This window comes from Salmo salar, chromosome 11, assembly GCF_965601325.2.
Source record: "Salmo salar chromosome 11, fSalSal1, whole genome shotgun sequence".
NCBI classification, from domain to species: Eukaryota; Metazoa; Chordata; class Actinopteri; order Salmoniformes; family Salmonidae; genus Salmo; species Salmo salar.
Genome location: NC_138301.1, coordinates 91,208,063 through 91,235,507, shown reverse-complemented (window position 1 = coordinate 91,235,507; position 27,445 = coordinate 91,208,063). Strand labels below are relative to the sequence as shown.

At 43.4% G+C, this 27,445-nt stretch overlaps 1 protein-coding gene across 3 annotated transcripts in view; it reads left to right on the top strand.

The window, feature by feature from the left end:
- Positions 1-27,445, top strand: part of stxbp1a (syntaxin binding protein 1a) — a 50,397-nt gene that overhangs the window by 803 nt on the left and 22,149 nt on the right. For 2 of the 3 annotated variants that reach the window (XM_014128369.3, XM_014128368.3), the window contains exons 2-6: positions 20,251-20,300; positions 25,244-25,325; positions 26,222-26,298; positions 26,653-26,731; positions 27,178-27,281. In XM_014128369.3, the coding sequence (XP_013983844.1) occupies positions 20,251-20,300; positions 25,244-25,325; positions 26,222-26,298; positions 26,653-26,731; positions 27,178-27,281 (392 nt within the window). Of the gene's footprint in view, positions 1-14,969; positions 15,158-20,250; positions 20,301-25,243; positions 25,326-26,221; positions 26,299-26,652; positions 26,732-27,177; positions 27,282-27,445 lie in introns of those variants that run through there. The other variant, XM_014128370.3, reaches the window with a different exon arrangement.

The window sequence follows — 27,445 nt, the reverse complement described above, 5'->3', positions numbered from 1 at the left end:
TGTAGGTTGAACAGTCTGATGATAGTATTGGTCTGCAGTATTAGATGGATAATGGCGGAGGGTGTGTCTTGCCCTCTGTATGGAGCACATAAGCCCGGAGATAAATCCGCATTCGGTATGGTAACACCTTTTCGGAAATCGTGTTTTACTGCGCTTTCATCCGCATATACAGGAGGCAATGCACATAGACCCACTTGGCCCACGATGCCCGCTACAAGCATCATTTATGCAGCATGAGTAGCAGTTGCAAAACAGCATCGGTGTATGGTTTAAAAATAACCGCGGATGGTTGTTTTTAGACGGACCTGCTACTAGGCCTATTGCCCAATCCCCTGAGGTTGAGGTCCGTGGATGTCGCAGGCCATGTAGGGGCTTTTGGGCATCTCTCTAACTGTTCAAACGAAATAGCAGTAGGCTATTCAGTAGCATCGCAAATCACTGGAAAATGGGTGCGCAGCTTAAACATGAACCAGATTTATGACGGGCTGAGGCATTTTCCTCATCCTGAAGGCTGACTAAATATCGGTCATCATATTGTAAGATAAAACATGTTCTTCTGGGATAAAGACAAGTATGCAGCTACCCCCGTCTTGATAAATGTGCAATCAACAGCAACAGAGTTTTATATAATTAACGATTTTGCACAAACCAGAAAAAAAATGCAACAATATGTCTGTAAAACTATATATTCACAGTATTATGAATGAATTGTGGACTATTTGGTAGCATTTCGTAGTGTGACTGATTTTACTAATTGCATTAGTTCTGTACAAAGTTAGAGGTGCGCTATTTGATAGATTCTCCCCCTACCTCGGGCTTCCAGTGGGGAGACCTGAGGTCAACCTACCCCCACCCTTCTCCCCATCTAGTACTTCTGAGTGGGAGACCTTCCCAGGCAGTAGCCTGCCTAGCTCAAACTAGAATCAAGGCGCCCACTCCGACAAGGTTAATTGACCCACAGTCCCACAAGGTGACATGATATCATTGACGTGACATGACATGCAAATGAACGATAGAAAACCGATCGCGCAAATGTCACCATTCCAAAAAAAATTGTGCAGACGCCCCGTGCCGTCCACGGCAAGATGACGTCCTGGGCGGCTGCCCATGTCACCTATACCTAAATCCGCCACTGCCCATGTCACTGATGAACAAGGTATACAAATCGATTACTTCAGTAATGATAGCGCAATTAGATATGCAAATAATATTCAATATATGAACCCAACAGCATGATTCTCAAGAGATCAGGTTAGCCTACGCATTCCAAATATGCAAGCAGGTGTGTATGACCATTGCAACCCAAAAGGCCTACCTTGGTTTGGAGTGTGACTATACTGAGGACAGCTGAGTCATATGTTTTCAATTTATAGTGGTTTTTAAATTGATGTCATAAAGCTGTAATATGTATAGTATGAATGATATCAGCTCAGTAGTAGATCTGGGTAATTTGGCTGCGGATTAGACCTCACCAAAACAAAATCCTTTGTAACATTCCATGAGCTAATGACAGTTACGCAATATGGCTTGTGTAAATACAGTCCGTTAAATAATAATACACTGGCACATTATGGAACGCCGTTTGGGTCTTTGCGTGTCAAAAAGATACACATCAAATAACACTATTTGACGCATTTGACGCACTTGGCTGGCAAAACATAAAAAGCGGTCTCATGTTTTCAAGGTTCGACATGACTTAGTCGTTTGTTAGTGACGAATTAGAAGTTTTTCATATAGTGATTGGCCAACATTTGCATATAGTTTACATATTGTTATCTGACACGTCAAATAGTGTTATTTAACGTGTATCTTTTTGACACGCAAAGACCCAAACGGCGTTCCATAGTAAATGGTCTTGGCTGTAATAAAGGCCTAGACCTACGTCTAAACTGCAGATTACATTAATAATGTTTGGGAAAGAAAAGGCAGACACAGGATCTCAATGCCTATTGGATTCCTAATTTGCAGAATTACGCCTAACTACACCGCTTGCATCATGTGCAAAATACATTTAGAAATCTATATTATTCAATTATTGCACCCACACTACTCGCGCGTCCCAACGAGCATCTACGTTGCCAAGGGCTAAAATTGAAGTCAGTTCTATTTGTGACGCTGAACGCGGTGGAAGTCCTACCTCTCTCATCTCCTCATTGGTTTATAGAAGCAGGTACCCACGTGCCATCTCCTCATTGGTTATACCCACGTGGGTGACTGAAAGATGAACGAGGTCAGTGGCGGTAATGCCGCTAATTTATGAAAGTTGCCAATCGCAATATAAAGTCAAGAGAAGAAAAAGCCTAGAAGGAGGAGAGATGACTAGAAATGATTCGATTGACCGTTTTATTTGTGGATTAATTGTTGGAGTAGAGGACCTTGTGCATTTCAGGTAAAATAACAACTCAATGTTTATATCTCAGGACAAATTAGCTAGCAACAGTAAGCTATTTAAATAGGACAAATTAGCTAGCAAGTGCAAGCTAGCTAGCTAAATTGCCATAAATGTTTAATGCTTTCCGACCTGTCCCCAAATTAATGTAATTGGTTCAGAGTTTGTTTTGATATTTTAACCTGCGTGTCGTGATCGCATTTGGTGTGGGGTGGACAAAACAAATGTATGCACGATCTCGCACGCGCGCAGCCGGTTTGGGACAAGAGGGATGTCACACATCCTGTACACACATCATTCAGTTCTCACCCCAGTTATGAGGCTGTATTAATAAAGAGACCGATTTCTAATTTACATGTTGGAAATATGTAGCCTAAAACATGCATTTCAATATTATCACAATGGCGCGGAATTATATGAGAGCCTTTCTGTCAGACTGCGGTCTACAGGGTAAGATGTGAGTATTGTATAGTGAGCCTGACACAGCAGAGGAGGAAACAGGGAGTAGGCTAGTGTGTGATCATGACTGTAAATCCAGTGGCACGTGCCAGGGAGAGGAACAGCAGACAAACTGGGCCAAGAGTCTGTATCTTACCCGATGATTCATGGTGTTTCTCCTGCTTTATTATTCCTGCTGCTTGATTGTGTATTTTTAAATCACACGTTTTTTTAAATTGTTTGAATCGCCATGACAGTTCTTCATTCAACGTATTTGACTGGAATCAGTTTTGATTTACAAGATATTAATTCCAGAAGCCAAGGAAATTATGTGTGTGTGTGCGTGTGTCAGCAAACCACTTTCATTCCATTTCATTCAAACATTCCATGAAATTAACATTTGAAAGCAAAGGGGATTCACGACACATGGCCTAGTAAAAGTATCGCTATTAGACATTTAGAAGGTGCTTATATGAGTAATAAAGTATGTACCTGTTGGTAAAGTGTTGTCCTAGTTTCTTTTCATCTAATTCTGAAAGCTAATTCTTAAGTCCAGTGAATTCTCTGTTTTTCGCGCACTAGATTGCCCCTTGCCACACCAATTTTCTTAATTGCACTAATGGCAACCTCTCAGGATTTGGTATCTAATCAAATTAACAGTTTGATGTCATTAGCAGTCTTTCACCAGTATAAAATACATTGATGGTTCATAAAAACATTGCTAAATATGTCTAACACTTTACCTAAAGGTGACAAGTATAATGACTTACTACTTGCTGTAGTGACTCGTGGTCTACAGTGAGAAATAGCTCAAGAGCACCCCACATCCCCATTGGAACTATGACTCCTGCTAAGATCTTGCTGGGCCATCCTTCCAAATCTCCAACAGAATGTAAAGAAGCCTTGGTTTTCCAGAGGCTTGCTAAGCTGTTATTTCAAAGTGAATCAGAAGGACAGATGGGTGACTAGGCAGGGAGAGGAGAGGGATGGAAGAAGGCTGGAAAGGAAGAGAGACACCTCACCCTGTAGGACTTCAGGGATGACCAGGCTCTGCAGTATAGTGAGAGAGAGGCAGTTACTGTACATTTCATTAGCCCACCCCCAGCCCAAGCACTCACCAGCTGCACAGGCCGACACCAGGACATACACACATGAACGTGCGTGCAAACCTCTCCACTGACCTTGGGAGAGATACTCAGCCTATCTCACACACACTCATCTGAGCTCATTGTGTGACGCAGTGTCTGCAGCCTGCCACTGTAAACACACACAGACAGACCCAACATTTAATCTGTATTCTAATGGCTGACTACACACGGACTAGCCAACTTGAATGCTAGATTAGAATAGTAATGATTATGAGAATTAATGAGCAGTCATAAAATCCCATTCTCCCTGATTAAGAAGCAGTGCTGCACTCTTGGCATTCTCTCAAACAGCTTCACCTGGAATGCCTTTTCCAGCAGTCTTGAAGGAGTTCACACATATGCTGAGCACTTGTTGGCTTCTTTTCCTTCACTCTGCGTTCCAACTCATTTTAAATCATAGTGATGGTTTTTGCGACTGCACTTGAAGAAACTTTAAAAGTTCTTGAAATTTTCCGAAATAACTGACCTTCATGTCTTAAAGTATTGATGGACTGTCTTTTCTCTTTGCTTATTTGAGCTGTTCTTACCATAATATGGACTTGGTCTTTTACCAAATAGGGCTATCTTCTGTATACCAACACAACTGATTGTCTCAAATGCATTAGAGGATACCCTAGGATAGGGGGCGCCACAGCGCATTTTGAAAAAAAATCGTTCCCATTTTCAACGGCCTACTAATCAAACTCAGAAGCTAGGGCATGCATATACTTATTATATATGGATAGAAAACACCCTAAAGTTTCTAAAACTGTTTGAATGGTATCTGTGAGTATAACAGAACTCAAATGGCAGTCAAAACCCCGAGACCGATTGAAACAGGAAGTGGAATTCTGAATTGTGGACTCGACTTCTCATCTTTCCTTATTAATCACACCGTTAACAATGGTTCAGTGAGCACTTCCTATTGCTTCCACTAGATGTCGCCAGTCTTTTCACAGTGGTTTGAGCCTTATACAGTCGAAACTCAGTGAATGACACGCATTGGAAATTGGTCACAGGGGATGGGCCATCACCATTATGACGCCGGCGGCCATGTCTACCCCCACCTTTGGAAACGGTTTTAAAGGCAATGAAATCATCCCCCTCGAATCTTATTGGCTCTCTTGGTGTTAAAGGCCCTGAAGATTAATGTTTTACAACGTTTGACATGTTTGAACGAACCTACAGGCGGGAGAATCTCATTTTATCCGGAACTTCAGCCCTGCGCTTGGAGAGAGCCATAGGACGCGCTACCAACAGCAGGCTAATGGAACGTGAAGTATGGACTTTTTGACCGAAAATACATCTGTTGTGGACCTTGGATGCTTTCTGATGAAGACAACTAAAGGTAGGCGATTATTGACAATATTATACAAGATGAGATGTGACATGCGATTGTTTCCAAGATGGCGCCGAGCTCTGTATATTAGCTCATTTTCTGAGTATCGCATCTCCTTTTATCGCAAAGTGTGATTACCCAGTAAAGTTAATTTAAAATCTGGTATGACAGGTGTTCTCAAGAGATATTCATCTATAAATGTTAGATTGACAATATAAATTTAAAAAATCGTTATCGGATAGTAATTTAGGGAAATGTAGCATTGTTTACCGGGACGCATTTGAGGGGAAATTATTTAGTCAACGTTACGCGCCGATGTAAAATGCTGTTTTTATATATAAATATGACCTTTATTGAACAAAAGAATGCATGCATTGTATAACATGATGTCCTAGGGGTGCCATCTGATGAAGTTTGTAAAAGGTTAGTGCTGCATTTAGCTGTTTTTTGATTATATGTGATGCAAGTGGTTGGTCGGAAAATGGCTATGAAGCTGCTTTTTACGATGGACTCATCTAACATAATCTAATGATTTGCTTTTCCTGTAAAACCTTTTTGAAATCGGACGACGTGGGTCGATTCAGGAGAGGTGTATCTATAAAAAAAATATATATATATTATTATTTTTTTTATTTTAATTATGAATTTTTTTTAATGCTAATTGGCGATATGATTTTTCGCTGGATTTTGATCCCGCTGACGAGATGAGACGCTGAAGAGGTGAAGGAAAGAAATTCCACAAATTAACTTTTAGCAAGGCACACCTGTTAATTGAAATGCGTTCCAGGTGACTACCTCGTGAAGCTGGTTGAGAGAATGTGCAAAGCTGTCATCAAGGCAAAGGGTGGCTACTTTGAAGAATCTCAAATATAAAATATATTTTGATTTGTTTAACAATTTCTTTTGGTTACTATATGATTCGATATGTGTTATTTCATAGTTTTGATGTCTTCACTATTATTCTACAATGTAGAAAATTGTAAAAATAAAGAAAAACCCTTGAATGAGTAGGTGTGTCCAAACTTTTCACATGTACTGAATATATGTATGTTTTTTTACAAACATTTTCTCCTCTCCTTTGCTCCTGACTACATGTGTTGCTATATCAATCAATCAAATGTATTTATAAAGCCCTTCTTACATCAGCTGATGTCACAAAGTGCTGTACAGAAACCCAGCCTAAAACCCCAAACAAACTGCACCTATGTGTACAGAAATACACACAGGTGCATTCATTCTATAGAACAAGAAGGAATAGAATGGCCACCACCATTCAAGTCAATGATGGCATAATGGGTGGGCTGGCAGTCATTGCAAGTGTACACATAGGTGCAGTATATTTTATATTTTGACTTAGGAGCAAAGCAGAAAGCAAAAGTAGGAAGATTAGGCATGCCTACCCATCAATATGTTCTGTGATTTGTTGATTCAACTCAACAGACATATCAAAAAAGACATTCCATAATCCCAGTCAGTACTGGATAGAACTTCATGGCACCCTCCGCTTGTGTGGAAAACAACCAGTGTTTATCTAGGTTAACCCATTGTGTCACAGCAAAAACGTCACCTTTTTCAAACACAATTTTATTTTTGTCTGCTTGTTTTAGTCAATTACAAAACATTTAAGTAAGTACATGTCTAAACATTACTTTTCAACATTGCCTGCTACCGAGCGTTCTCACTACTTAGAAAAACAGAATATTTTAGGGCTTCCCTCATGCCCCTTTTCATGACGGTGCTAGCAGCTACTTGAGTGAGTGAGTGCTAGCTAGCTACCGACCAGAACATTAAGCTAGCCAAGACCAACAACACAAGCAACCGAACTATACAGCAGAGGTGTGGACTCGAGTCACATGACTTGGACTCGAGTCACAAATATGATGACTTGCAACTCGACTTTGACTTTAACACCAATGACTCGTGACTTGACTTGGACTTGAGCCTTATGACTCGACCTGACTTGATACCCTCCCCAAGCCCAAATATTAAAAATGATGCTATTAAAAAAAGTGTGCAGCGCATCAACTCTTCATTTAACAGATTACAGTTTGAATCGGACAACAGCCAATAAAATTGTGCCAGCTGAGAAAAAGTTGTGCGTGGCAGTGCAGAGGAACGTCGGCGGGTGAATTTAGATGGAGCCCTTGGAAAGATGATACCCCAAAATTGTATTTTCGGACATAAAGACGACACTGTATCAACAAAAAACAGATTGCAACTTGCAAAACATGTGGGAAGAAAATTACAGACGGAGTCGCAACAATTTCCAACTTTGTTCGACATTTGAAGCTGCACAAAGAACACAAAGAACGGTAAGTCGTGGCTAATATAGCCGACAGCTATATATTTTATTACTTTACTAGTGTATCATGTAGGCTAACGTAAAGTTAAATCAATGAGCCTCCACACAGTCAGTCAGTGCGAGAACGTGATCTTTGCACCCAAGATTGAGCTACAACTGGCTAGGCAGTTGATAGCCTAAATTCTGCCTGATGTTACTGCTGTTCCTAAAACCATTGACATACGTTAGCCTACTGTAACCACACACAGAGAGGGTGTGTGTGTTAAGGTTGGGCGATTGTGTACAAGCCTACATCGCCCGATTGCGCCTCATAGCCATCCTCGATAGTCAATCACTATTGGGGGGGGCTTTCTCATGGCTACTGTCAAGGCTGTGGGTAACTGGTGAAAGGAGTCAGGTGCAGGAGAGCTGAGATGTGTGGACAAGGTATTTAACACAAGATAACACCAGTATAAACACAATACTACGGTGCAGGAAAAATACTGGTACCACGAAATAAACGGGCGTATTAACAAAACCCGGCAACAAAATACCAGCCGTCAGTAACAGCCTGAACAATAGAACAAACATGGGGGAAACCAGAGGGTTAAATAATGAACATGTAATGGGGGAATTGAAACCAGATGTGTAGAAAACAAAGACAAAACAAATGGAAAATGAAAAGTGGATCGGCGATGGCTAGAAGGCCGGTGACGTCGACCGCCGAACGCCGCTCGAACAAGGAGAGGGACCGACTTCGGTGGAAGTCGTGACAGTACCCCCCCACTTGACGCGCAGCTCCAGCAGTGCGCTAACACCGGCCTCGGGGACGACCCGGAGGGCGAGGTGCAGGGCGATCCTGATGGAGACGATGGAACTCCCGCAGCATCGAAGGGTCCAATACGTCCTCCACCTGCACCCAGCATCTCTCCTCTGGACTGTACCCCTCCCATTCCACGAGGTACTGAAGGCCCCTCGCCCGACGCCTCGAGTCCAGTATGGATCGGACTGCATACACCGGGGCCCCCTCGATGTCCAGAGGGAGTGGAGGAACCTTCCGCACCTCAGACTCCTGGAGTGGACCAGCCACCACCGGCCTGAGGAGAGACACATGGAATGAGGAGTTAATATGGTAATCTGGGGGAAGCTGTAACCTGTAACAAACCTCGTTCACAGCTCCTATCCCAGCCTCGGATGCGTCCACCTCCACTATGAATGCCAAAGAGGGATCCGGATGAGCCAGCACAGGAGCCGAGGTAAACAGAGCCCTCAGCTGACCAAAAGCCCTGTCCGCTTCAGCCGACCACTGCAGTCGCACCGGTCCCCCTTTCAGCAGTGAGGTAATGGGAGCCGCTACCTTACCAAAGCCCCGGATAAACCTTCGGTAGTAGTTGGCAAACCCTAGAAACCACTGCCCTTCCTTTACCGTGGTGGGAGTCAGCCAATTACGCACGGCTGAAATGTGGTCAGTCTCCATCTCCACCCCTGAAGTGGAAATGCGGTACCCTAGGAAGGAGACGGACTGTTGGAAAAACAGACATTTCACAACCTTGACGTACAGGTCATGCTCCAACAGTCGACCAAGCACCCTGCGCTCCAGGGACACATGCTCGGCGCGTGTAGCGGAGTATATCAGAATGTTGTCGATATACACCACTACACCCTGCCCGTGCAGGTCCCGGAAAATCTCGTCTACAAAGGCCTGGAAGACTGATGGAGCATTCATCAACCCGTACAGCATGACGAGGTACTCATAGTTCCCTGAGGTGGTACTAAATGCCTCCCGGATAGGCACCAGGTTGTAAGCGCTCCTGAGATCCAACTTTGTGAAGAAGCGCGCCCCGTGCATTGACTCGATCGCACTGGCTATGAGAGGTAGTGGGTAACTGTACCTCATTGGTTGATGCCTCGATAGTCAATACACGGGCGCAGACCTCCATCCTTCTTCTTCACAAAAAAGAAACTCGAGGAGGCAGGTGAAGTGGAGGGCCGAATGTACCCCTGCCCCAGAGATTCGGAGACATATGTTTCCATAGCCGCCGTCCGTCTCCTCTTGCGACAGGGGATACACGTGACTCCTGGGAAGTGCTGCATCTACCAGGAGATTTATCGCACAATCCCCCCGTCGATGGGCTGGTAATTGAGCCGCCTTCTTTTTACAGAAGGCGAGAGCCAAATCGGCATATTCAGAGGGGATGCGCACGGTGGAGACCTGGTCTGGACTTTCCACCGTAGAAGCACCGACAGAAACCCCTAAACACCTCCCCGAGCACTTTCGTAACCACTCCGTGAGAGCCCTCTGTTGCCACGAAATAGTGGGGTCATGACAGGCCAACCAGGGTAGGCCCAGCACCACAAGAAATGCAGGAGAATCAATAAGGAAGAGACAGATTCTCTCCTTGTGACCCTCCTGCGTAAGCATGCCCAGTGGAGTGGTGGCCTCCCTAATTAGCCCTGACCCTAATGGTCGACTATCTAGGGTGTGCACAGGGAAGGGCATATCCACAGGAACAATGGGGATCCCTAAACTATGGGTAAATGATCTGTCAATAAAATTCCCAGCTGCGCCTGAATATACGAGCGCCTTATGCTGGGAATGTGGGGAAAACTCAGGAAAATTAATAAACAAAAACATGTGAGCAACAGGGGGCTCTGGGTGAGCCTGGTGCCGACTCACCTGGGGGTGACACGAGAGTGCCCTGCCTGCTGACTCGACTCCCAGAGGAACCTCCCCAGCACCGACCGGCAGTGTGCCCTCTGCGGCCACAGATGGTGCATGGAACGGCCCCTCCAATCGCCCTAAGTGCAGCACCTCCCAGCTCCATGGGCGTCGGAGCGGTGATGCTGGTGGAACGAACCGACAGACCCCGATCTGGACATCCGCGGGTAGCCAGCAGGTTATCCCGCCGGATGGACAGGACCACCAGCTGGTCGAATGTGAGAGTGGTGTCCCTGCAGGCCAACTCCTGACGGACATCCTCGCGCAGACTGCACCGGTAGTGATCGATCAGGGCCTTGTCGTTCCATCCCACACCGGTGGCCAGGGTCCGGAATTCCAGCGCGAACTCCTGTGCGCTCGTCGTCCCCTGCCTCAGGTTGACGAGACGGTCACCCGCCGCTCTACCCTCAGGCGGGTGTTCAAAGACTGCCCGGAAGCGGCGGGTGAAATCCTCGAAGTGGTCCAACACCGCTTCTTCTTCCCCCCATACGGCGTTGGCCCACTTCAGGGCTTTCCCTGAGAGGCAGGAGACAAGGGCGGCCACGCTCTCACGGCCCAAAGGAGCCGGGTGGACGGTTTCCAGGTAGAGCTCTAGCTGGAGCAAGAACCCCTGACAACCCGCCTTCGTTCCATCATACTCCCTCGGGAGGGTGAGCCGAATCCCACTGGGCCCGGGTGAAGGAGGGGTGAGTAATGGTGAGACTGGTGGAGCTGGTGGAGACGCAGGAGGAACTCCTCTTCTTTCCCAGCGCTCCATGCTTTGTAGAACGCGATCCATGGCGCTGCCAAGATGCTGTAGCATGGCAGCGTGCTGCTGGACTCGCTCCTCAACCCCTACTGCAGGGGCACCTGCTCCTGCTGACTCCATTCCGAGTGGGTTTGTGTTTCTGTCAAGGCTGTGGGTAACTGAGCTGAGATGCATGGACAAGGTATTTAATACAAGATAACACCAGTATAAATACAATACTACGGTGCGGGGAAAAATACCGGTACCACGAAATAAACGGGCGTATTAACAAAACCCGGCAACAAAATACCAGCCGTCAGTAACAGCCTGAACAATAGAACAAACACGCACACAAACACCAGAGGGTTAATTAATGAACATGTAATGGGGATTTGAAACCAGGTGTTTAGAAAACAAAGACAAAACAAATGGAAAATGAAAAGTGGATCGGCGATGGCTAGAAGGCCAGTGACGTCAACCGCCGAACGCCGCTCAAATAAGGAGAGGGACCGACTCAGCTACCCATGTATTTCCATGGAAATATAACGTTTATTTGTAAAGTAATAAATATATAGATATTTTTAAAAGCATTCATGATTTGGGTAAATGTAATATACTAACTATTACTCTTGTTTAAAATATGAAATGGTATTACATTTGGTGAAGAGCACATTATGATTTGTTTAGGACTTGAAACTCAAAGTTTAGGACTTGACTTGATACTTGACTTGGACTTGCCTGTCTTGACTTGGGACTTGACTTGGGATTTGAGTGCTAAGACTTGAGACTTACTTGTGACTTGTAAAACAATGACTTGGTCCCACCTCTGCTATACAGCTACAAGTAGTGAGTGGAGTTACAAACGGACTATACTATACAACACATCAGATTTTCGGCACGTTTTGTTATTTCTGTGTAACAAAAAAGTGACGACGAAGTTGGCTCTTTTACACTGGGGGTCAATGGAAAATAATCATTGTTTTCCCCAATTTGTGGGCGTGGTCGAGGGGAATTCCTTGTTATTACATGAATATCGACTCAGAGTATTACATGAGCCACATCAGTTAACATAAATTGAATTAACATTCTACATTACCATGGAAATTATTTTATCACAATACCAGACAGCCATTGTGAGCATACCCATGAGTTTACCAGCCAGGGTTTGAAGTCCCAAGCCTGTTCTATTCATTCTATTTCTATTCATTCTATTTCGACGTGTGCTGCTGCATTGCTGACTTGTTTGCTAGTTTCTTGTTTCAGCAAGGAGGAGCAAAGGTTAATCACATTAAGAGTCCATGTTACCACAGAAACTAACTCAACTGTATGAATGGCTGGCCGTCAGCTGCCAGCTGTTTGTAAAAAGATGTAATAATAATAACGGTTATGACGGTTATTTTATTTTCCATGATGGTCTACATCCATAACTGTTGGTTACACGATTATACGGTAATTGTGCCAGCCCCAGTTGCATGCCTTTAAAATAAAGGTCTAATGCCAACATTTATATATTTTTCAAGCCAATTGCATAATACAGTATACCAGCTATCATTACATAACACCGTGTTGTAGGAAAATGGAAAATAGATGGAATATAACACCCAGACACACCAAGAGATTGTGGCAGAAAAATACTTCAGTTTACCTCAACATACTAAGAATAAGATACTTTCTTGAGGGATTGTTCAGGGTCTTCATCTTTATATTATTTTTTCTCACACAATGCCTTGGCCCTTTCCCACTGATCGTGGCTACAGCAAAGGGTCACTCTCACATCCATCCATTTCATGCTCTGAGAGAGTCAGCATGACCTACAGCCAGACTCTGACAACACAACCTTTGATCCCAGCGGAGATGTGGACGGGAGTTGTTGCTGCTTGCTTGTTATTCCTGTTCAGTTCTCCTGAGATGTCTCTTAGCTGATCTGGGATCTGTTTGTGTTGTCAGAGTCTGGCTGCAGGTCATGCCCACTCGCTCAGAGCAGGAAATGGATGGATGTGAGTGTGACCCTTTGCTGTAGGCACGACCAGTGGGAAAGGGGCAAGGCATTGTGCGAGTTTGCGTAACGGCAGACTGGGCTCACACAGCTGACTGACTCATGGATGTTTGTAAACGGCTAAGTCTGTGGAAGGGCACTCTGAGACACTACTCCCTCTGTTACTGACGATCACACCAGGGAGAGCAGTAGTCAATATTTATATCTCTATTCGATTTTCCTCTGTTTTTTAAATATTTGTTTTGTATACATACATGTTATAACTGTGTTTAGTATGCTTAATGAGATATGACCAGGGCATAATTGAACCAAATATCTAACCAAATTTGTCTATTCTCTTCTTTTCAAGAGCCGTCCAAAATGTCAGCCAGGACCAAACCAGTCAAGGTGCTAATTGTTTTGACTGAGACAATTCCGAGTGAATGTAGCTCCTGCTGTGTGCCCTCCAGGACTAGGAGTATAGGTACTCCATGGTCCAGAAGATGAGAGGGAAAATAATATGGGAGGGGCTGTGTCCTGCTTAAAATGGCCACCTGAGTCTTTAAGAGCAGGGGTGTTACATTCCCTGGGACTGATGCTGAGATCTAGAGAAAATGGATCATGTAATCATAGTCGCCGACCGCCAAGGCAGAACAGGAAGGTAAAGGGTTAAATTCAGAGTATTGAGTAGGTAGGGCTAGGCAGTGTTTGCTGGGGTCAAGGTTGAGGATTCTTCCGGAGTGGAAGACATAATACACAACCATTACATAACCAATACACATCAATGACACAACAAACAGCCAGCCAGCCTCTCAATGAGACTAATTGTTCCTGTGTGGATAAAAGGCTTACAAACCCTGTGCTAAGCATACTCATACTTAATGATAATGTTTGATATCAAAGCATATTGAAGTGGAAAGGATAATGGTCTCTGATATCCTGTTGGGTTTGTTACGTTGTGTTGGTTATCTGTATGAAGAGCGTGTTGCGTGACTCCTGCTGGAGCCTAGCATTGTGGTATGGGTTGATGCTAATTCTAGCCTAGTATTGTGGTATGGGTTGATGTTAATGCAAATGTTGATGCTAAAGCTAGGCTGCTAAAGCGACAGCTGTTCATTATGCTGTGATCTTACAACACTGCCTCCCTGTGAGGTGAATGGTTGAGGAACATCTGCATATGTCTCAGCCGTTCCAATTCTCTCTGCTGTACTCTGGAAGACAAAGTCAGCATCAGGTGAAAGTGACGTGTCCACCTAATTTGAACATATGAGACGTGATGTTTAACATATCTATAAGATGTCAAATGAATTTAGTATTTACAGTGACACATGTCTCAGGCTGAGGACAGCTATGGCTGATTCACCTACAGTTGAAAGAGCTCTGGCTCTAACCCATCCCAGAGCTTACACTGGTCTGGTCAGAGCCACAGACCGACACAAACACTGAGATACTGTGCATACTGTATTACTCTATTCCACTATTTATGTTTAGTAGCATATGCCAGACTGACCAAATCAAATGACATTTTATTGGTCACATACACATATTTAGCAGATGTTATTGCGGGTGTAGTGAAATGCTTGTGTTCCCAGCTCCAACAGTGCAGTAATATCTAACAATTCACAACAATACACACACATCTCAAAGTAAAAGAATGGAATTAAGAAATATATAAATATTAGGACGAGAAATGTCGTAGTGGCATTGAATAGACTACAGTATATACAGTGCATTCGGAAAGTATTCAGACCCCTTGACTTTTCCACATTTTGTTGCGTTACAGCCTTATTCTAAATGCTGTGGGGATGTTTTTCCGCGGCAGGGACTGGGATACTAGTCAGGATCGAGGGAAAGACAAACGGAGCAAAGTACAGAGAGTTCCTTGATGAAAATCTGCTCCAGAACGCTCAGGACCCCAGACTGGGGCTAAGGTTCACCTTCCAACAGGACAACGACACTAAGCACACAGCCAAGACAATACAGGAGTGGCGTCGGGACAAGTCTCTGAATGTCCTTGAGTGGCCCAGCCAGAGCCAGGCCTTGAACCCGATCGAACATCTCTGGAGAGAACTGAAAACAGCTTTGCAGCGACTCTCCCTATCCAACCTGACAGAGCTTGAGAGGATCTGCAGAGAAAAATGGGAGAAACTCCCAAATTACAGGTTTGCCAAGATTGTATCGTCATACCCAAAAAGACTCGAGGCTGCCAAAGGTGCTTCGCAAAGTACTGAGTAAAGGGTCTGAATACACATGTAAATGTTATATTTCAGTTTTTTTTGTTTTTACTACATTTGCAAAGATTTCAAAAAAACTGTTTTTGCTATGTCATTATGGGGTATTGTGTGTAGATTGATGAGGGGGGAAAAACAATTTAATAAATTTTAGAATAAGGCTATAATGTAAAAAAATTGGGGAAAAGTCAAGGGGTCTGAATACTTTCCGAATGCACTGTATGTATGAAATGAGTAAAACAGTATGCAAACATTATTAAAGTGACCAGTGATTCCATGTCTATGTAGATAGGACAGCAGCCTCTAAGGTGCAGGGTTGAGTAACCGGGTGGTAGCCGGCTAGTGACAGTGACTAAGTTCAGGGCAGGGTACTGGGTGGAGGCCGGCTAGTGATGGCTATTTAACAGTTTAATTGCCTTGATATAGAAGCTGTTTTTCAGTCTCTCGGTCCCACCTTGATGTACCTGTACTGACCTCGCCTTCTGGGTGATAGCGGGGTGAACAGGCCGTGGCTCGGGTGCTTGATGTCCTTGATGATCTTTTTGGCTTTCTTGTGACATCGGGTGCTGTAGGTGTTCTGCAGGGCAGGCAGTGTACCCCCGGCGATGCGTTTGGCAGACCGCACCACCCTCTGGAGAGCCCTGCGGTTGAGGGCGGTGCAGTTACTGTACCACGTGGTGATACAGCCCAACAGGATGCTCTCAATGGTGCATCTGCAAACATTTGTGAGGGTCTTAGGGGCCAAGCCGAATTTCTTCTGCCTCCTGAGGTTGAAGAGGCGCTGTTGTGCTTTCTTCACCACACTGTCTGTGTGAGTGGACCATTTCAGATTGTCAGGGATTTGTACCCAGAGGAACTTGAATCTTTTCACGTTCTCCACTGTGGTCCCGTCGATGTGAATGGGGGCGTGCTCCCTCTGCAGTTTCCTGTAGTCCACGATCAGCTCCTTTGTTTTGTTGACGTTGAGGGAGAGGTTATTTTCCTGGCACCACTCTGCCAGGACCCTCACCTCCTCCCTGTAGGCTGTCTCGTCATTGTTGATAATCAGGCCTACTACTGTTGTGTTGTCTGCAAACTTGATGATTTAGTTGGAGGCGTGCGTGGCCACGCATTCAGGGTGAACAGGGAGTACAGGAAGGGGCTGAGCATGCACCCTTGTGGGGCCCCTGTGTTGAGGATCAGCATAGTGGAGGTGTTGTTTCCTACCTTCACCACCTAGGGGCGGCCCGTCAGGAAGTTCAGGCCCAGTTGCACAGGGCGGGGTTCAGACCCAGGGACCAGAGCTTAATGATAAACTTGGAGGGTACTATGGTGTTGAAGGCGGAGCTGTAGTCAATGAACAGCATACTGTACATAGGTATTCCTCTTGTCCAGATGGGATAGGGCAGTGTGCTGTGCGATGGTGATTGCATCGTCTGTGGATCTATTGGGGCGGAAAGCAAATCTCAGTGGGTCTTGGGTATCAGGTAAGGTAGAGGTGATATGATCCTTAACTAGCCTCTCAAAGCACTTTGTGACGACAGAAGTGAGTGCCACAGAGAGATAGTCATTTAGTTCAGTAACCTTTGCTTTCTTGGGTACAGCAACAATGGTGGACATCTTGAAGCAGACTGGGATAGACTGGGATAGGGAGAGATTGAAAATGTCCGTAAACACTCCAAAATGTCCGTAAACACTCCAGCCAGCTGGTCTGCGCATGCTCTGAGGACACAGCTAGGGATGCAGTCTGGGCCGGCAGCCTTGCGAGGGTTAACACGCTTAAATGTCTTACTTACATTGGCCACGGAGAACGATAGCCCACAGTCCTTGGAGACTCCTGTCTGTGACTGTGTGAGGCTGTTAGCCTCTCTACTCTGCTGGTTGACACAGCTGTGCCACTGTGTTTGTTAAACTAAATTGACTGTCCAGTGAAAATCTCACTTTTAGAAGTGAATATTCTGTTAACTCATACGTCATACCCAATAAAATTTGTTGACTCATCCTATACTAGTATTTGTGGCCAAAGCATAAATTGGAGAAAAAACACATCAAAAACCCAACTTCAAACTTGTATCTCAAACAGACCGTTTAAAAAATTTGAAGGATGAGCCGGCCAATTAGCTGTTTACTCGCATGAATATTTTTAATGACTGCTGTACGCCCACACCATTCTGTTGTTGGGGTACGCCATCACCATTACAACACAGAAAACCTGCTTTTATCATACTGAATTAAAACATATTGTAATCAATTACACTGTACGTCATATTTCATAGAAATCTGGAAACACTGGACAGTTGCTTTAAGTTTCCTTCCCTCCTCTCAGACTGCCTGCTATGTGACTGTACTGTTATGCCACACAGGGGGGTCAAGGGAGAGCCAGAACAATCCCAGAACGGCATCCTGTCTGCTGAAATGGTTTCCTGTGGCATAGCCTAGAAAGAGCTGGAAATAGACAAGAGCTGAATAAGCGATTCACTCTCAGCTATTCCCCACAAAGACTACAAGTAAATGAGCACGTCTATTCCAAGATTGTCCTCTTTCCCTATGGAGGTCAGATAAGTATCCTCTTACTCAGATCACCTACATCATGGTCACATCAGGGCATCTATGTCTATAGTGCTGCTTTGCTGGACAGACCTAACCCCCTGGCTTTGAGTGGTCTGTGCTTTACGGGATAGTCCACCTAAATGGCACTGTACATAGACTGCTTACAGAGTAAGAAAACAAATGTCATTTTGTAATTTAACCATGAGGTTAATGTTGTCTACACAAATGACTATCGGCAGCATTTACCCAACAAATCCAATTCCTTCTTTGAAAGTTCCTGCAGTCTCCACACAGCCCATTCACACACACATCCTGTTTAATCTGTGATAATCCGTCTGTATCTCTGTGTACACCTAGATGTTGGGCACTGCTGATCCAAAGGGCTTAGCAGTTTAATACCGTTTTATATGGTGATACTGCAAAACATTAAAGAGAGTCATCCTAAATGGATTTATCCCAATACTGCAGCCAGATGGCCAACAACAGCGATCGGGCTAATAGTGGCATCGCCACACAAACATGGCCGCCTGCCTTAGCCTGATCCACAGACAACCTATGGGATTAGTCCATTCTTGCTGCAGCAGAGGAGAACTGGAGCCAATGGCAGTCAACCAAAAATAATTGATTTGTTGTTGTTTTTTTCCGTTCAGAGAATCAATTGCATCTGGCAAAAATGTGTCTTCTCTGCGTATTGGATAATACATTTGATTCTTTAGTTCTGTTATGGAAGCCAGTCTGGAATGTAACTGCATAAGAAGGCATCATCTGTGTTTCAAGATGCATTTGACTCATGTGTAGCAGCAGCCCTCCATTTTGCTAGCTACAGTGTAAGCACAGGAGCCTGCTGAGGGGCGGACGGCTCATAATAATGGCTGGAACGTAGCAAATTGAATGGCATCAAACATATGGAAATCATGTGTTTTTGATTTATTTTATACTATTCCACTGATTGCACTCCAGCCGTTACCACGAGCCAGTCCTCCCCAATTAAGGAGCCATATACTCTCTCCTTGCAATGATGTGAGTATTTGATAGTGGATGGCAATGCATACATGGGTACATATACACACACACACACATGCACACATAAACCATACACTTAATATAGAACTGAACCCTTGGCAGCATGCTGATGTTAATGTGGCGATTGAGCAAGTTGAGGTGGCTGCTTGATGTAACCCTAGATTGCAAGCTGATATGGTCAAAACATATTGATTCAAAATGGGGAGAGGTCTGTCCATGATAAAGTGCTGCTCTGCTTTCTTGACATCACAATCGACCAAACAAGTCCTACAGGCCCTAGTTTTATCATACCTGGACAACTGCCCAGTTATATGGTCAAGTGCTGCAAAGAGGGACATAGGCAATTTACAGTTGCCCTAGAACAGAGCAGCACGACTGGCCCTTAAATACACAGAGGGCTTATATCAACAACATGCATATCAATCTCTCTTGGTTGAAAGTAGAGGAAAGATTGACTGCATCCCTACTGGTCTTTGTGAGAGGTATTGGCACGTTAAATGTACTGAGTTGTCTGTTCAGTCGGTTAACACACAGCTCAGACACTCATACATACCCAGCAAGAGACGCCGCCAGAAGTCTCTTCACAGTTCCCATGTCCAGAACAGAGGTTAGGAAACGCACAGTACTAAATAGAGCCATGAATACATGGACCTCTCTTCCACATCGGGTATCTCAAGCTAGCAGTAACATCTGGTTTAAAAAACAGGTAAAACGACACCTCGCGGCACAACGCAGACTGAAGAGACACACACACACTATTCTTAGTAATGTAATGTAGTATTGTAATGTAAATGTGTATAAAGCCCAATGTTTTGTACGATGTCAAGTTTTATCTCTGTTTGGACCCCCAGGTAGAGTAGCTGCTGCCTTGGCAACAGCTAATGGGGATCCTAATAAAATACTAAATGTACCAAGAGGGGTTGGATGACTTTGCTTTGATGAACATGAATCCTTCCGATGGACTAGAATCACATATTCAGCACAACAGCAATTATACATGACAGCTATGAGGCAGGCTGTCAAGAGCAGAGCAATGCTGTCCAATAGAAGCATATTTTAGTGTTTGTGTGCTCTGTGGTTGATAGAAGCATATTTTTGGTGTCAGTGTGCTCTGTGGTTGATCTGGAAGTGAATACTTGTGTAGATCCTCCGTAGCGGAATAACTCTTCTTCAGCCTTGTTCCCAGAGGCATGATTATAAGTGTGAGAGAGTGCTCATTTGTGTCCTGTGCTCCACTGTCACTCATCACTATATGTAAACAGTCTGATTCCCGTCAATGAATCAGATCAGATAAAATGACTGTATATTATTAACCAGTACTGTACGCTGAAATCTTCATGTGAGGAGGTTTTGACATTGAAAAGAACTCAAAGAAAATCATATCAACTGACATTGGAAGGTTGCACACGGGGAAGAAGCATGTGAAGCAAAGAATGTTCTGACCTGTTCGTCTCCTCTCTTCTCTTTCACAGAGATTATGAATGATGTCATCAAGAAGGTGAAGAAGAAGGGAGAATGGAAGGTGAGAGGCCCATTAGTATTAATATTTGTCTTTGTTATACTGCAGTTTAACTGTTTTTTAAAATTCTGTTAATCAGGATTTTTCAAGCTTTGTTGACCGAAAACAGAGTTCATTCCCACGATGGAAAGATAAAAGTGAAATTGTTCAGTGAAACATGGACGCTCTGGTCTAATTGTGACCATTTCGTTGTGTATTCTCGTAAATATTACCTGGAGTTTTTATTTGGTGTCACCAGGTACCTAGAAAAATATTCACCCAGATAATACATTGAATGGCAAAATTATATTTCTGCCTTCCGGCTGTTGTTACATTGTATCGTTATTTGAGCAACACACATCACGAGCAAAGAGGATACATTGTAGGATTTCACCTCACCTGTGAGAGTGAAGAGGAAATTCAGCAACTTTTCGAGGAGATTGGAAGTTGATAAAATCCCTCTTTATTGTTAAAAGTAAAACCTACAGGTCCATATTTGAGAACATTGAGAAAAAGTTTAATTTAAACATTTTCTAGTCTCAAAATCCACACCAGACAATTAAAATTGTCAACGTAGTTGCACATGATAGACCGTTATGTTCGTTTTTCCCATCAGATAACCCAGCACACTCAGAGACCTTTGCTAACAAGACCAGCTGGACTCATTTTGCATCAGCCAATTCCAAATGTTGACGTAGTTAGTTAGTTAGTTATTGAACACTGTCATGAAAGTGTTCTTAAAACCTCTTACATCTAGACGTTCCGCTAGCGGAACACCGCTCCAATATCCAATGATAGGGCGTGGCGTGAAATACAAACTCCTCGAAAATCCGAAAACTTCAATTTTTCAAACATATTACTATTTTACACCATTTTAAAGACAATACTCTCCTTTATCTAACCACACTGTCCGATTTCAAAAAGACTTTACAACGAAAGCAAAACATTAGATTATGTCAGGAGAGTACCCAGCCAGAAATAATCAGACACCCATTTTTCAAGCTAGCATATAATGTCACAAAAACCAAAACCACAGCTAAATGCAGCACTAACCTTTGATGATCTTCATCAGATGACACTCCTAGGACATTATCTTATACAATACATGCATGTTTTGTTCAATCAAGTACATATTTATATCAAAAACCAGCTTTTTACATTAGCATGTGACGTTCAGAACTAGCATTCCCACCAAACACTTCCGGTGAATTTACTAAATTACTCACGATAAACGTTCACAAAAAACATAACAATTATTTTAAGAATTATAGATACCGAACTCCTTTATGCAATCGCGGTGTCCGATTGTAAAATAGCTTTTCGGTGAAAGCACATTTTGCAATATTCTGAGTAGATAGCCCGGCCATCACAGGCTAGCTATTTTGACACCCACCAAGTTTGGTACTCACCAAACTCAGATTTACTATAAGAAAAATTGGATTACCTTTGCTGTTCTTCGTCAGAATGCACTCCCAGGACTTCTACTTCAACAACAAATGTTGGTTTGGTTCCAAATAATCCATCGTTATATCCAAATAGCGGCGTTTTGTTCGTGCGTTCAAGACACTATCCAAAGGGTAACGAAGGGTAACGAAGGGTGACGCGCGGACGCGTATCGTGACAAAAAAATTCAAAATATTCCATTACCGTACTTCGAAGCATTTCAAACGCTGTTTAAAATCAATTTTTATGCGATTTTTCTCGTAAAATAGCGATAATATTCCGCCCGGGAGTCGTTGTTTTCGTTCAAAGACTGAAAATATAAAATGGCCTCTTCACGTGCATGCGCGCGCCCGTCTCATTGTTCTCAGATCGACCACTATCCAAATACGCTACTGTTTTTCAGCCAGAGACTGCAGAGTCATCATTCAACGTTCTGGCGCCTTCTGAGAGCCTATGGGAGCCTTAGAACGTGTCACGTTACAGCAGAGATCCTCTGTTTTGGATAGAGATGACAAAGAAGGCTAAGAAATGGTCAGACAGGGTACTTCCTGTACAGAATCTTCTCAGGTTTTGGCTTGCCATTTGAGTTCTGTTATACTCACAGACACCATTCAAACAGTTTTAGAAACTTTGGAGTGTTTTCTATCCAAAGCTACTAATTATATGCATATTCTAGTTTCTGGGCAGGAGTAATAACCAGATTAAATCGGGTACGTTTTTTATCCGGTCGTGAAAATACTGCCCCCTATCCATAACAAGTTAACAGGCATAAAAACAGCATGAATAGGCCACAGTGTAGCAAACCTGGCTCATGGTCATTTTCACAGTTTGTGCCTACTTCGAATCCCAGGTGAGATATATATTTTTCCTTTGAAGTGTAGAATTACATTTATTGTGATTAGTGTGTTGCGAAGGGTAGTGCACCAAGATTACAAGTATGTCACCCACCGCCTGGATTTGTTCCTATGTAGCAAAATTTGAAATTGTGTTTTTTACATTGGATAAAAGTAGAGAGCTAGGAAATTGTATATAATACACTGCCGTTGAGGAGCAATGGGAAAGTAATTCTGCTTTGAAGTTGATAAACTCGTAACTCCACTTTTGAGAAAATGGCCCGTGAATGTTTTGGTACACCTACTGGAGAGCTCTTCCTTGTCTAAACAATTCAGTATTGTTCACATCCTCTTAAGCCATAGCCCCACCGGCCATGTGCTAAACAGAGTGAATAAGGTAGTGTAGTAAACAACCAAAGCTTTCAAGACTAAAAGTGGTGAAAGTAGTAGCAAAAAGTAGTCGTAAAAATACACTTTATCTAGTCCTTGGCCTATATCCTAATCTGATTTTGTTGCTGGTCATGTTGTTCTTCACAGTACTGTCTCTGGTAAACACATACTATAAGTTTATTTGTCACGTGCACAGGATACAGGATGTGTAAACGGTACAGTGAAATGGTTACTTGCATAATGGAGTCTTTTGTTTAGACATGTAGCTAGCTAGCTAAACAGTTAACCATAATCCCAACTCATGATACTATGCATGCACCATGCATGAATCTGCAGGAAGTTAAAGCTAATCTACTAGGTTCAATGTTAGCTAGCTAGCTAACATTAGGCTATAACTAGCAATGCAAATGGCTTTCTGAGATATTATAAATGTATATTACTACACAGATCATTCACATAACGTTAGCTAGCGAGCCAGCTAGCTAACGTTAGCTAGCTAACAGTACGCTTTAACTTGCAATGAAAACGACTTTCTGACTAAATTAGAAATGTATAATATCTAAAAATGTAGGCTAGACGCTTAACCGCATACATGGATGAACGCTTCTCCCTCTGTCACAGATGCCATGGTTGCCCTTAGTTTGAAGATGTAATCCGGAGACAGGTGTTTTATACAACAGCCTCCTGTTTTCTCTTTTCAACTCCCTCCGTATTTGGTGTTCCAGGGATTTCAAAACTCAGTCAACTTCTTTTGTGACAACAACACTTTTGATCACCATTTTTTTCTGAGGACAGTGATGGGGAAGACTCTACAATGTCTGGTTCAATTAAAATGTTTTTACCTAAATCAGGGATTTCCTCATCGTCTGATTCATTTTCAGGGTCCGAGAGAGTCAACATGGCACGATCATCCTCCAGAAAGTAGTCCATCACAACTTTTTCCCACTGACCTTTGTCAATAGCACCTGATAACTTCAGTGCAGCACTGCAACACTTTTTCAGTTCTTCATGATATCTTTCAAAAAAAGCTGCGGTAGAAAGGATTATCCACACGTTCTGACCAGCTCATGTTATAGACAGAAACATGCTACATGGCAGACCAAACCTGAACTCATCTCTCGGCATGTCCAGCCCATCCATTATCTCAGCCAATCATGGCTAGCGGGAAGGTTCCTGTATTCCTGTAGGCTCCTAATTTAACAATTTTATTTGTATTTAAAGATGGCATACAAGTTTGTTATTAAGGCACATGAAAGTTCACATGTTCCAGAAGTCATTTCTGTCAAAACGTATTTTGATTAAAAAAAATATATATATAACAAAAAAAACGTTCACATGCCTCTCCTATGAAGTAGTGACATGCGACATACGCCTAGCTTCTTGAAACGGGATACATATATTTAATGAGGAGCTTCTTGGAGTCCCTTGGGTAGCGTAGTGCTGCCGGAGTGCACCAGAGCGACACTCCACCACTTTTCAGAATGGTGATCGTTTAATAAAGTTCAGATAAAACTGAATCAACGTCTGCCAATATATTTGAATGATTCATTAGTATTCTACACAGGCCTAACATACCGAAAATAATAGCATACTAAAAGGTTGCTGTTAGACCAAAAACACCACTTAATTTCTTATTTAGGCGACACTCACATATACAACATTTGATATGCATTATTATAATCATCCACTTACGAATGCGGTATTTGAATTCAGCATAGGCGACCAGGAGTGAACAGGTATTTTTTTCCTTAATAAAAAAGCTTGATGCGAAGGCACCTTGAACCCACGATTACTGTACCCCGAACATTCACTGTCAACCACCATAGTGGTGGTATACACCACCTGGCAGCAATGGTAGTAGGGCTACATGACAGCTATTTGACAAGACCATAAGGCTCTTCGACTTACACTACCGTTCAAAGGTTTGGGGTCACTTAGAAATGTCCTTGTTTTTGAAAGAAAAGCAAGTTTTTTTGGTCCATTAAAATAACATCAAATTGATCAGAAATACAGTAGACATTGTTAATGTTGTATAATGACTAGAAAGGGGCTTCTGGATAGCTACATCAAAAGTAGTCATATAGGCTATCTAAATTCATTTCAATCCATCTCTTTTTCTGGTGTCCTCAATACTGTTTGATGCTCCTGACGTTTTTAAGTTGGGTGCACTGCACCAGTGCTACCAATGAAACATTTGAATATGATTAGAGAGTCCTAACCTTGTTTTCCAAAACCTCTGTCTTACTTCTTCCTCTGTCTCACTCTCTCTGGTTTCTCATTGTTTTCTCTTCCTGGTCTCAGGCGTTGATTGTGGACCAGCTGAGCATGAGGATGCTGTCCTCCTGCTGCAAGATGACAGACATCATGTCAGAGGGCATCACCAGTAAGCACTCTGCTCTGTTTAAATGTCATCAGCCTCTGTTGTTATACTGTACGTGTGACCGGGGTGTACATTGCCTCTGCATTGTGTTTTGATTGGCTTACATACGACCAAAGGATCAGGGTTGGTGTAGGTCTTTTATTCACTCATAATGACAGGAAAAACGTTTAAAAACAAATGCTGTGCTGCCCTAATACGCCAAACTGCTCTCTTCCACATGGGTACAGTAAACAGGGCATATAACAATAAGCTCATGAATGACATAACAATGTAAAGACAAATGCAATTGACATTATGAAAGAGAAATGTACTGTATAACCTATAGGCCTAGACTAGCCAACTTTCTCAATGACAGACAGGCGTTACGTACAGTACAGTACATGACATGCACTTGCAAACTAACACTTACATATCGTCAACGTAACTTGACAAAGAAAAACACATGACATAACTGATAATGACAGGAAAAACCTCCATGAACAAATACTTAGCTGCCCTAATACACCAAACTCCTCTGCAAAGTACAAATTAACATGAATATCCCGATGAATGGTGGGAGACATTATAATGTAAGTAAACCATATCAACTCATTATAAGTGTTGTAACATATAGGATTGATTATGATTTCATGGGGAAATGTTTCAGTAACCTAAGGGGGGGGGGGGGGGGGGGGCAGGGGATGTTTATGAGGGGGAATGCAGAAGGAAGTGTGCAACATAAAAAAGGAATGGGAACTATTCAGGTTTTGTGTAATTCTACAACACTTGTTACATATGCACTGTGCTACCATTTGGCTACCATGACTCAGCTAACATGATATAACCATCTCTCTCTCTCTCTCTCTCTCTCTCTCTCTCTCTCTCTCTCTCTCTCTCTCTTCTTTTCTCTCCCCCCCCAGTTGTGGAGGACATAAACAAGCGGCGAGAGCCTCTTCCCACCCTGGAGGCCATTTACCTAATTACCCCCACTGACAAGGTACACACACACACACCATCATCTCCCTCTCACAGTCTATATTTAGAACACTGTCTCTGGCAGCTTTCTGTTCTCACTGTACACAGAGACCATATGCCACCATTCTGTATAAGATGGTACCCAAACCCAGGGTTGTTGACTCAGCCTACGCAAACCACACAATACTCATGTGTGTCTGTGGACAGGATCTCTAGCTGACTGGACTCTACTTTCCTACCTTCCTTCTACCAGTTTTACTCTCCACCTCTCCCATCCTTATTCAAACACGTACAGTACATGCAGGCACACGCACGCTGACAGAAACACACACACACACGACAGACGTCTTACTCTCTCGTGTCCTTCTCTCTCCAGTCTGTGCAGACCCTAATCGGAGACTTCAAAGACCCCCATTCAGCCAAATACAAAGCAGCTCACGTCTTCTTCACTGACTGTGAGTAGATACCTGAGGAGCCTTTCCACTACACCTCAATCACTCTGTGGATTCACTACACAGCTCAATGGACATGAGTGCAACCTCAGCCATTCATTCTTAGTGGAGAGGGCTGTGACGTTGGTAAAATGACTTGCAATGAAGGAAAACACTTTTTTTTCACGGTTCATTTTATTCCAAAACCAGAGTTGTTCTAGACACCTAAAATAGAGCTCATAATTTTCAGCCTCATCATCCTTTGAAACAAGGGTTCTTAATATACCAGCCCATGTTTCAATATGCTTTTATCCGAAGCGTCTTACAGTAGTGTGTGCATATATTTTCATACGTGTGGCCCCAGCAGGAATCAAACCCACAATCCTGATGTTGTAAGTGCCGTGCATGCTCTACCAACTGAGCCACGCAGAACCACCACTCACACTCACATCAACCTCTCCCTGTTTCAGCCTGCCCAGACCCACTTTTCAACGAGGTAGTGAAGAGCCGGGCCTCCAAATCCATCAAGACCCTGACAGAGATCAACATCGCCTTCCTGCCCTACGAATCGCAGGTACCAAACGGAGGGAGAGAAACAGAAGGAGAGAGGCAGGGAGATATAGAGATGGAGGGAGATTGAGCGATCCATGAAGAGCCAGAGGGAAAGATCCAGAGATAGAGGGATCCTAGAATAGCTAGAGAGTTATGTACATATCAGCCCTTGTGGGGCACCTGTGT